A 12,775-nucleotide genomic window follows, 5' to 3' on the forward strand; every position below is an offset into this window, starting at 1 on the left:
CTAGTTACGTATTGTCGGGAATGATTTTTGAACAAAGTTCATAGTATTCGGCATATTTAAACATGGTCAAACAATTGTTCTAAGCTCCAATAATCACACAGCCCTTATTTCAAAAATTTAACAAATATTATGTATTTATTTATTTATTTATTTCATCTTTGGTTCAAAACCACACAGACTACAGTATCTTAATCCTATTTTTGAAGACAAGCTTACTAACATTATAATCAAACATATCACATACATCGTTAAACAATCTACAACATCTGTCAAGTGGTTTATTGTAACGTAAGCAGTGCGGTGCGCCGGGTCCAGCAATTGGGGATTGCGTAATCGGCGGCAAGGTGCTGGAAATTGATTTCCGGAGCACGCTACTGCAGTCAATGTTATCACGGATCAGTCAAAATGTAAAGTCGTTGTAAATACGTTCGGCGTTTGAGAGTGTTTGGCAATGAGCGTACATCTGTGCTCATACGGTGGCAGGTTATCGGGATTGGTCCATGGCAGGGTCGTAATGCGAATCTGACGAAACGTTTCTGGATGCTTTATGCGTGATGATGAATCGCATGGTAAGAGCCCATATTTGAACTCCGTACTCAAGAATGCTTCGGACCAATGAGCAGTATAATGTTTTCAGAGCATAAGCATCATCGAATTGTGCAGAGTTGCGGCGCAGGAAGCGCATAGTGTTGGCTTTGGAGATTGTCTTTGAGATGTGCTCGTTGAACCGAAGCTTACTGTCCAAGGTAAGGCCAAGATCCTTTATGGAGTTAACTCTCATAAGCGGTGACTGGTCCATCGAATAGTCAAATCTGATTGGTGAGCGAACACGGGAAAAAGTAATGATTCTGCATTTGGTGGCGTTCTTGCATTCCGTTTATCTGACACCACGATGATAAGCGCACAATGTCGACTTGAAGTGCACAGCAATCTAAAGCTGACTTCACGACTCGGTAAATTTTCAGGTCATCCGCAAAAGCAGCTTGCACGAGTGTATGATCGCAAACGTCGTTGATAAATAGCGCAAAATTAAAGGTCCTAGGTGACTCTTGGACCGCCAGACGGAATCTCGAATTCATCGGAACTGGCGTCACGAACCTTGACGAAGGCTTTCTTGAGGTCATAATGAATGAATCCAGTTGACGATCCACGACGGTAGACCAAGACGGTTCAGTTTCAAAATAGAAGATCATGCGGAACTTCATCAAATGCTTTCGAAAAGTCAATATACACAGCATCTACTTGCTGCTTCTCGATGCATCCAATAACACTATTGGTGAAGCTCATCAAATTAGAGATCGATCAAATTAGAGATTGCATGAATCCATGCTGGAATTCAGATATAACGGATTTAACGGCTGGATAAAGCTTGTCATGCAACAGTCTTTCTAGTACTTTGGCCAAACAGTTCAGGATCGAAATGGGTCGATAATTTTCACGTTATGTATGTTGCCGGATTTGAAGATCGGTGTAATTGATGCGTGCTTCCAGGCATCAGGAACACGCCACCCGCGAGTGATCTGTTGAAAATTGTCAGGGCTGGGACAGCCAGCGAGGCTGCACAGTTTTTTATGAACGACGGTGGAATCTGATCTGGACCAGGTCCCTTCGAAACGTCAACTGCATTAAGAGCGTTAAAACCGTGTCAATACGAGGTTTAGCTGCGGTAGATGGATGTTAAAGCTTTGTAACTCATCTAAATACTGTTGTGGCGGTGAATGGTAGTCTGACTCAAACACACTGTGAAAGAACTCAGCAAACAGATTTGCAGAAGTGTTGTCGGCGGTAAGTTCCGAAAATCTGCATAATACATTGCGCAGACCCCAATGTTTACGTGAAACTGCTTTTGTACCAAAAATCACGTGAAAAAATCCGTGAGGATTTATTACGTAAAAAAGGCCATAGTACCACAATGAGAGAAAAAGCTTGAAAAACATTTAATATACGAGAAAGTCAAAAAAAATTGTTTATGGAAACATTCGATTTTGACCACATAATCATTTGGAACGTGCTGCCGTCAGAGCATAAAATATTCACTTTCATGAAGCATATTCGCTTCGACTTTTGACAATCGTGTTTTGATTCTTCAAAAGATAGAATTACTTACTCATTCTTCTTCCTAAATTCATTCAATTGATTACCACTGAGTATAAGCAAACTGTGGTTAAATCATCATGATTGATCTTCTATTTTTTTTTGTGAAAATCTACAAATACTCACTGACCCATATTCATTCCGAAAATTGAAGGTGAGCGAATAATCTATTGAAATGAGTGAACGTTAATGGATCGTTGTTCGCAAAAACGTTTTGTATCTTCTAAAGATTCCTGGAAAATTTCTTAGTAAAATCTAGGAATTTATTCGGAAATCAGTTAGGTTGCTTTGTAAATTATGAGTATTCCTCGGAATCTCTTTAGGAAATCAAAAATACTAAATTAGTTGAGATTTTTCAAAGCAATTCGTGGAGGAGAATTTCAGGTTCAGTTTTGCAAGGAATTACTCAAAGAAATCACTAAAAGAGTGTCCATAAGAATGATTAGCAATTTTCTAAATTATTTCTGGAGGAATTTTCAAGATAAAAATCGAAAAGAATTCCCGGAGAAATTTCAAAACGAATTTCGGACGATTTTCGTGGTTTCTTCAAGAAATTCCCGAAATGGAAGCTGAGATTTTCAAAAAAAGTGTAGAGTGATTTGTGAAGGATTTTTGCTAAATGAATTCTTGAAAGAATAGCCGAAGGATTCCCGAATGGATTTTTCAAAGGAGTCTCTAAAAATATTCTCGAAGTATTTCAAAAGAATTCTTAAAAGCAAAATATCCGGAAAAACTCCTCCAGGTGTTTTCTAAGGTTTTCCTTAAGATACTTCTGAATGAGTCCCTAAAAAATCCCAAGGAATTTAAAAAAAATATCGGAAGCATTTTCCGAAGGTTTTTACAGTAAAGCAGTAATAGAACGCTAGTGGCGCTGTAACCATTGAAATTATAGCCTATTCAGATTACGATCAGATTAATTATCTTAATAAATATCGTGTTAAAGCGGAGAAAGAAAATTGAATGTATGGGGATGGCATCAGGTTGTTGTTTATCATGATTTTTATGATCATAAATGACCTAATCTGAATAGGCTATAACTTGGCCGTTTGACACTTATAGTAACGGTACCTTGGATGCTAGGTCCAAGCAAACTAGATGTTAGCAACAAACTAGGTGTTGGTAACGCGAACAGGTATAAGGACGTTACCCGACCAGTAGATAGTAACAGATTTATATCAGAACTTGTTATTCTGTTACAGCCGTTTTTCATAACAGCGGTTGTTATAAAACATGTACCATTAGTAGTTAAATAACAAAAATTGTAACAAAATCTCTTCTAGTTTTAACAAAAATATTACTAAATATGTTATGATTCGAACAAAAATAGGGGAAGTGGGGGTAGCACGCCCATAGGGGTTATAACGCGCCACCCCTGAATAAGGTTAAATATCCCCATTTTGATTATTTTCATAGTCTATAGATAAAGCAATGAAAATATTGCCATTGGATACATATATTTCATGATTTTTTCTCTAGTTATACATGAAAACTCGAAAAACGATTTTGCGTGTTTTGATGCAATTCTAGCTGGTGGATTAGTCTTTCTCGCTGTTATACATTGATAAATTAATAATTGAGCCATGAGCCATGCTGCTTACTCGTGTTCTTTATGTTCCAACGAAATCGTCGTCAAAATGGTTTTAAAACGATTTTATGGGCCTTCAAACTCTGAGGTCGGTGTGGGGCATGCCCATGCTCATTTCGTATGACCGAAACAGTGAAATATCTGGTTAATTGCCTTAATGTAGGCAATTAAAATGAAAATCAGTACGATAAGCAATGCGATTTTAACCCATCCACTGGCGCATCTCACCCGCATGGTTTCAAAATCATTTTTTCGGTGCTTTTAAAATCAAATTTCGTGCAATAAAATGGACAATTAGATATCTGTTATCGGTAGTCAGTCGCAGATATGCTGTTCTTCAGTATGCGCTGATGAAAACTGGCTGAAATGGTGGTTTTCATTGATAAAATGGATTTTCCTTAACGTTGTCCTATCCCCAGTTCCCTATAACTCGTGTTGCTAAAAAGCGGTGAAAATATCTTATACTATAACAAATTATGTTATTGAAAAGAATATCCATAATGTAGGCAATTAACTTTGTCCTGCTGCTTCAACTTTGAATGTAGGTTCAAGTTATACTGAAGGTGGTACTTTCTTTTTCCACCTATCTGCTAAAAATGTAGGCAATTTTTTTCGGAAAAAACCAAACATTATGTTATAATCATGTTATGACGACCATGAAATTTTCTTTCCTCCAACTTTGACAGGGAATTTATAACAAAATTATTACAAGTTCTGTTATTTGTAACACATATTGATATAATTGTGATAAAATTTTGTTATGACTAACTGGTCGGGTAGGCATAAAGGATGTTAATCATAAAATAGCATAGCAAAGCACGAATCCTTGCACAAATCGTAGATGGAGTTGCAGAGATAAACATATCCACGGGCATTGTAGATTCCGCTAAAATCTATAATATTCATAACTATATTTTTGGACTCGATTTTCTCAACACACCTGGCCACGTCCTTACAAGTGTTTTTATTTTATAATAGTCCTATCTCTGCTTAAGAAAGCGCTAGGAACCGAAACAGCTTTCACAGACGTAGGAGGTGATAAAATGGCGGACATGAATAATGAATATGTGTAATAGATATAAACATATATTGGAAAAAGTTAAAATATGGATTGATCTCGCCCAAACGGCAATGGTTAACTTGATAGGCACGAACATTTGGTTCCCGGTTTTGTTGAAAAATGCCTTGTCAAGCATCCTCAGCTCTGCAGCTGTGGCCGATTTCATCCATCGTGAGAAGAACATCGACCTCCCAAGCGCCTTCAGCTCTCATACATGATCCTCCCGACAAACTACTTGCCAAACCTCCATTTGCAAAATCAAGTCTCTCTTTTTTTCTCTCTTCTTTTTCAAAAGATGTTAAGCATAAAATGCACCAGAAACAGCCCATGGCATAAAGAAGATATTACGCCTAACGTCATGAAGCCAGCAATCACATATTTTTGCATCCACACATTTCCTGAATGAGTTTTCGTAAGTAGTTCTGAATGATCTCCTGAAGAAATTCCCAAACATATTTCCGGAACATTTCCTTAAGAAGTTTTCTTAAGTTTCTTTAAAAAAAACGAAATAATATTCAAAGAGATTTGATAGACTTCTTAACCAAGTTTCCAAAGAAATTCCTAAAACAAAACAGAAGAATATCTGAAGAAATCTGCAAAGTATTTTATAAAGGTATTTCCGAGGGATTTTCACAAGACATTTTCGAACAAACACCTAAAGGAATTTAAAAAAACTCAAAGGTGCAGCCCCAATCGGGTTGTACGCAAAGGTGACGTTGAACCTGTAGCTGTATGTAATGCACAGGTTTTCGACTTTTCTGGTCGATGAGACCAAAGCAAGCGTGTTTGCCCAGGGTGAATCTGTTTTCGCTGTTTATCCTGCTCTCCTGAGATTGAGTGAGATTTTAGACTAACATTAAAAAGGATGATAAATTTTTTTTTCAAATAAACGAGGATGAATAACACTCTCAAGCGACCACATATCCAAATTATTAATTAATAAAAACTTCGTAGAGAGTAAGAATTGTTCGATAATTGTATCTTGATTCGAAACATTATTGGTGAATGCTACTTTTGAACTTTTCTCCTACATACAAACACACAATGCCAAATATCTGATTGAGCTTCATTGTTTACATTGAATTGGTATTAGATTGTTTGGTTTACCTCATCAAATAATTTTGTGTTGCAAGATTTGAAAAGATCGCAATAAAACTCGCCTACTTTTCAACCTGCGAAGTTATCAAATGATAATTCCAAAATCTGGCTGATAGTGTACCGCTGCGCTACCTTGGCGCTGCTTGACAGTTTGAGAGTTTATTGATAATAATTATCATTCCTTCACGTGAGGAGTCGGACTTGTCATTTACTCCAGCAGACACCAAGAGCCGAAGAAAGATTACCAGAACGCATTTACTGCAGCAGCGAAAACGATTCCGAGCCTCTACTGGCATCAATACGTAAGCGAGCAGCTGTCGTCAAACGACCACTTTACAGAAAAAACGCGCGTAAGTTAGCAGAAACGAGTTGTCCTGTAAGTTGCCGGCTTGAGGTTCCCAGTTAGCCTTGAGAACGCGCAGAATCGAGAAGATCGATTCTCGATCCGATCTAGGATACGGTGGGAGACATTCTCACATCCTGGGCATGTGTATCCGTATTTACACACAAGATACATACTAATGCAAGAAAAGGGCAAGGAAAGCTTTTAATCAATAATAAAGAAATACTAATGGATTACTAAGTTGAAAAGCGGTTCCAGTTCGTTGGAAAGTGCTGGAAGAATGCACTTTATGAGATTGACTGATTCACCGAAACCAATTCCTAAACTGTTAGCAAGTTTCAATACTAAATATTATCATACGTATATATTGTAATACACTGGAGTCATTTTTATGCGGATGATATGGGCCACGTGAATTAAAACAAAGTTAAACCCCGCGTACATTCCAAAGATGTCTGAATAAACCGCAGAAATCCGAAATTGAGTGAAAAAACGCAAAAAGCGATTCGTGTAAAAACAACCGCGTAAAAACGACTTCAGTGTACATCGGAATGAAGCGTTGACTCTTCCTTGATCGAATGGTCCAAGAAAATTGAAAATCCATCGAGAAATGGCTGAGATATTAACGATCAAAGTCTATCATATTTTCGTGACGTTTTTCGATTTTTTGCAATTTTAAAGTGTACCCCAATATAGTAAAGACAGACGTAGTTCTACGTCAAAATTGTAAAGGAATCCCCAAATGCATCGCTAACGGAATTTCCGAAACAGTTCCTTGAGTTGTTTTCTAAAGTTTTTGCAAAGAAATTTTCAAATTAAATCCTGGAGGAAGTTCTGAATCAATTCGTAAAATCTGGAGGATTGGAGAATTTTTCAAAGGAATACCTGGAGAAATTTCGCATGTGATTCCGGAAAGAATTGTTTGTTTTTGCCTGGAAATTAATGTAAAACACCAGGAAAAAACCTGGAAAAATCAGGGAATTTTGTTTTTACAGATGAGTAGACACCCTGTTTAAGAAATGAATTGTCTATTTCGACCTTTTGTCACTTTCGACTTCCTTTTGTTCTTTCTGACCTTTTGTCTCGTTCGACGTTTTGTCCTTTCGACCTTTTGTCCTTTTCGATCATTTGTCCCTTCGACCTTCTGTATTTCGTCTTTCGACCTTGTGTCCTGTCGACCTTGTGTCCTTTCGACCTTGTGTCCTTTCGACCTTTTGCCCTTTCGACTTTTTGTCTTTCGGCCTTTTGTCCCTATCCTGTCTGCACTAGTTGTTACACTGGGTCACATATTTTCTGCTTTTTCTACACAATCTTGATACTACACCTATTAACACGCTATTTGGTGGCAAACAAACTTTAAGGTGATTATACAACAAAGTCACAAGTCGGCCATCTTGGAAACCACGTGCTGTTTGCCGAAAATTTTCTAGAGCACGAGTTGAGAGAACCATAACATGCATATGGGGTAAAACAATGGCAGATTATTTATTAATTTATGATGCGAAATCGACTTAATTTTTATAACTGTACAAACATTATTACGCAAGATTTGGGCTTTTGGAAATGGGAGTATATAAACATGTGGAGAATTTGAAATTCACCACGGGATCAATTGTATAATCACCTTAACACTAATCCGGCTGACGAAGTGTTGGAATACTCAAACCCGACTTTTATATTTTTCCAAGAAAGATAATTTAAGGGGGAACAAAGATTGGCATCCGTATTTTTTTAATGAGTGTTTGTGGTATTTCTCGGTGTTACAACTACACAATCACAATTTTTCGAAGGACGGAAAAGACAGACGAAACACCACCGGCGATTAATCATTCAGAAAGCTTTTTTCATCGCTCAACTTTCCTTGTGCCTTAAGCTTAAGTACACAAGTCACGAGTGTCAACCCAGTCGACACAAGATCGTATCGTAAGATGTCTCATAAGAGGCAGAGCCATCGTTACCAATTAGAGCATGGATCAAATACCTGGGACTCCTACGATATCCCCGGCAATAGTAGCAAACGATGCCCTGTATTTAGTTTTCGATACATAAGAGGTATCAAAAATATAGTTATGAATATTATTAACCCTCGAATCATATTAATTTTTTAAGTTCTCAAATACACATTATTCATTATTAATTTTGATTTAGTTTAATATTATGTTCATAAACATCAATACGTGTTCCAATGTAATTTGAAGCTAAATAAAGAAAATCTAAGTAATGTATGAATAATTGTTGAAAATTCATATTACTTTGGAAAGTGGAATATTTTTAGTTTGGTATTCTTCCACAATTAACCCGAAATAAGAGGAGTATGGTCATACCTGATGCTTTCGTAAGATTCGAATTTATTATACGGAAATTTGAAGATAATATTTAAATTTCGAAAAGTTTCAACTTTGAAACTCGGCCCGAATTTCAAAGTAGAAAATCAAAGTTGAAACTTTTCGAAATTTAAATCTTATCTCCCTGGACGCTAGTAAGAAGTCATCACCCAATGACGGAGACTTGTAAGCTCTCTAGTAGCAGATTTCTTTCAAATCTGGATACAGCGATTTGATTGTGACCAATTTTGTTCACATATATGTAAGTTACGGCAACTGACTTGAAACATGTGAGCTACTGGGGCCGGGGTATATACCAGAATCGTTCCAGCATCTTCTCCAAAGACTAGCCAACGCAACGAACTTCACTCAGACCTAGGGTCTCAAGCTTCATGCGGCGCACCTCATTGGCAAGTAGTGTCTGTTTTCGCTGCTGTGTTGGCCCTAGTTAAAGCATTCCATCCAGTTGTAGCACATGCAGCTTTATAAATATTATCAAGTGGAGATGGAGAACTACTTCAAATTGGTGTCCGAGCAACTCTAAATAGGGAATGTGAAATATTGCAAATAGAAGGATAAATAGATATAATTATTTAATCAAAATTTATTGTATAGAAACAACAACTGCTTTGCATATGAAGTTGTATCGAGGTTGGTTTACCTAGAACGAGTAGCTTCTCACGTCAAATTTATTGTACTTGGCTGTGATTATTTATATGTTCACAGAACAAGATATTTGTGTCTCTTGCAATAGTATGCAAACTAAATTGTAATCGGTAATCGGGGGTGACGTTTACGATCTATAAATAGAAGACTGACCCTAATAGGCAAACATCCGCATTTATTTTATGATTTGACGTGAACATCTTACTTATGCAACGATAGCTGTAAATGACTACTGGTTATTTCCACGCAATCCGTGGGAATGAATTGTAATTGCGCACATCGCAATCAGGGTAGCTAGAACACATTCCAACTACGTTCAACTTTAAGAATTTTATTTCTATACACAGATAAAAATATGTTGTGATTTTAAATGTATTTTCATGCACATATTTGGAGCATGTAAATAAAAGTAACATTCAATCGATCTCACTATTCTTTTGAATCGAAATAAATTTAAACGGTGCTTGCTTGTAAAATTCAATCAAATTTAATTGAATATCGAATGTTAATTCGTTTGATGGGGTAACCTGCAGTTTTGCACGTCGTTGAATTATCAAAATTATTTGCTGTGTACCTCCATGCCCGCCCTTAGATCACTGTAGTACGAAATGTTGGGTTGAGAATTTGAAACAACACAAAAAAAAGTCTGATAATCTGTAGCAAAAGCTCCAAGTGAGCGTAAACAGTGCTAAGCATATACGGACATCAGAGTGAATCTATAGGGCAGGACAACATATACTTACCTATTTCAAAATGAAAAATGATCGGAAAACTTCTTAGTTAGGAATTCTATCGAAATGTGAGAATATTTCCCATTAACAATTACAACCAATGTTACTTGTCATAGCTATAGCAGTTGCAGTAGGGTACATAACACGCCTTGTTCTGTCGCCATAGCTTAGTGTGAAAGGTCAAATGCACCATTATCGTGCCATAATGGTGACCACCACCGTTTGTCACCTTCGACTGGTTACAACCTGCTTCTAATAGCTAAGTGCCATTCAATAACGATCGAAGCGCTAATTATTACCTTCCCGATGCTGCCTGCGCGCTATAGGCAAATCAGGTGGAAGTGAAAGAAAATCAACAAAGGTTGCGTCACTATGAGATGACCAACGATGATGCGATGTCTGTCTTTCGAGTGATGCGTTGATTGCAACGCTTAAGGCGGAGCCGTTTGTCTGAAAAATCAAGCAATTATTTTTTTAGAATTTCGGATTGGTTTACAATTCATTAAATTTGTTCATCTTACATTACAGAGTTGCTTTTCACGGCTTTCAAAACTTAATTCTAAATGTATTACTGCTTGTTCAATTAGCTTAGGCAATTATTCATCGTTAGTACCATTTTATACCATTTACTCTACATCAATGCTTGAGGCAACGAACAGGTGCTTTCGTAGTTTGAAATAAGTACGAACCAAACTCAGTCAATTTGCAAAATGACGACAATGAAACGAAAACCAGTTCTCAAGTGCAAGACTCACTTACTCCACTGCCCAATATTTAAACGAGATTCGCACCGTTGAATTGAGGTTTGTTTTTGTTTGCCTATCGTTCGTATTTATCGACGACGAAGGGTAGCACCATAAGCGCAGTCAGCTTTTAGTGAAGATTACGATTATTGAAATTTCCCGATGATCGACAGTTCTCAAATACCAGAAAGGAAGCACGCAAGTCATGCCACTCGCGCACATTGTTCTCTGCCTAAGCAGTGTTCTTTGTTCGCATCCTCTAAGCTGCGGGGCTGTGAATGCCCACCCGCGTGGCAGAGATGCCGCCAAAAAGTTTCTGAATTCCTAATTTGTGCGCAGCATACTGATCAGTATTTAAAGCACCTTCCCAGCCGGCACCTGGTCCAGTTGAGTCTGATCGTTTGTTTCCCTCGCCGTTTGTTTTGTTTCAGAGTTCAAGTTCAGTAGAGAAGAGACCACCACCGCACCCGTAATGAAATCGATTCTGGTTACCGTTCTGGCGCTGAACTGCCTCTATCTGTATGCCGAGGCGACGGACGTGAAGGCGTGTCCATGTAAGATTTCAAGGGAATGATTTCAACAAGGAGATATTGATTTTGAGTTTTGAGGTTTAGTGCGGATTCATGTCGTAAGCCAGATGTGAAAAGCAGAAACTATAAAATTTTAAACATGTATGCTTATCATATTTTGTTGAACGAAATGATTAATCAAAAATCTTGAATGCCTTTTTGAAATCATTCTGTAGATTTACCGGAACAGCCGTAACTAAATAAATTATTTACTATTTCAGCTAAAAAATCTATGATTCCAATCAGCGAGAACACGGTTGACATCAGCAACTGCGTGAAAGGTCCATGCAAACTGAAGCGCAAAACGAACATATCCATCAACCAGAAATTCACACCATGTAAGTAAATTATATACCTACACAATAGGATATAGGATAGGTTGTTCATTTACGGATATTTATTCTAACAATTATCATACCAATTATCATACGGTGGAGCAAAGTTATGTTCAAGTGTGATATAACATTAGGGTATCCAATCATGGTTTGAACTAATGAAATGGTTTGAACCATTTTGAAATCAGTAGAAATTACCATCTCATTGACAGGAAATGAACCTAAAACAGTATGAATGGCATATTTAGGTATACTGGAAGTGATAGAGTTTATTTAAACATTCGTACATATTGTTTGAGTAATAAAGTAAAGCGATTTAAAAACGTCCTGAATTTGCGCTAAATCCCCCACCAGTGGAATAATTTTCAAATGCTCGTAAAAGACGCATTTTATGACACAGGAGTGAGATCAATATATCAAAAGAACGCTATTTTTATCTGTAATCGATTGACATCATCATACAATTGGGAAACAGTTTTAAATAGTTGAAATAGTAACATTTATACAAGGTAAAAACTGATCATGGTTTGAACTAAATTCGTACCATGGTTTGAACTTGTAAATGCAGTCACGTTCTGCTGCTGTCCGCTAGGAGCGCTGCATGCACCTAGCTGGAGAATTTTGTTTACATTTCCAATATAAAAAATCCCAATTTTCATATCGATAATTTAGAAGATTTTCACACGTTTCGAGTTACTAATCTAATGCGAGAAGATGAATAGTAAAACAAATTTGCTTTTCTATAGATTTCCTCAGCGTTTCATGCATGTGATTAGTATTATATTTAGGAGCTGCTGGCTACTGTAGTAGTTCAAACCATGGTACGAATCAAAGTTATGTAATTTTTAAGTTTTTTCAATGAAACTAAGCATAAATATGTGCACCCAGGATGTTTTTAGAAAGATAATGAACAAGGCTTCCATATTAACTAGTAATCGCAGTTCCAACATGTCCCTTTAATGAAATAAATCAACTTTGTTTTGACGGCTCATCTGAAACTCGCCATTTGGTTCAAACCATGATTGGATACCCTACGTTCTCCTATAGAATTTTGAAGCGGGGTCTTCCGTTTTATATTTAAAAGAAATTCTTCGGCATCTAGGAAAAAACGTAAAGGAGTTGGTTGGTTTTTCGTCTCGTATAGATTGCATGCAATGTCGAATCTTCTAAAGTATTACGTAATTCGCATATGAGCCCAATGAATGCTACATTAGGGTGGTTCAAAAA

At 37.1% G+C, this 12,775-nt stretch overlaps 1 protein-coding gene across 3 annotated transcripts in view; it reads left to right on the top strand.

The window, feature by feature from the left end:
• LOC134226138 (ecdysteroid-regulated 16 kDa protein) overlaps positions 1–12,775 on the top strand; it is an 87,144-nt gene that overhangs the window by 63,678 nt on the left and 10,691 nt on the right. For all 3 annotated transcript variants that reach the window (XM_062706727.1, XM_062706721.1, XM_062706736.1), the window contains exons 2-3: positions 11,076–11,198; positions 11,435–11,551. In XM_062706727.1, the coding sequence (XP_062562711.1) occupies positions 11,117–11,198; positions 11,435–11,551 (199 nt within the window). In that variant the 5' untranslated portion in view covers positions 11,076–11,116. The remainder of the gene's footprint in view (positions 1–11,075; positions 11,199–11,434; positions 11,552–12,775) is intronic.

This window comes from Armigeres subalbatus, chromosome 1 (assembly GCF_024139115.2).
Source record: "Armigeres subalbatus isolate Guangzhou_Male chromosome 1, GZ_Asu_2, whole genome shotgun sequence".
Classification (NCBI taxonomy): domain Eukaryota; kingdom Metazoa; phylum Arthropoda; class Insecta; order Diptera; family Culicidae; genus Armigeres; species Armigeres subalbatus.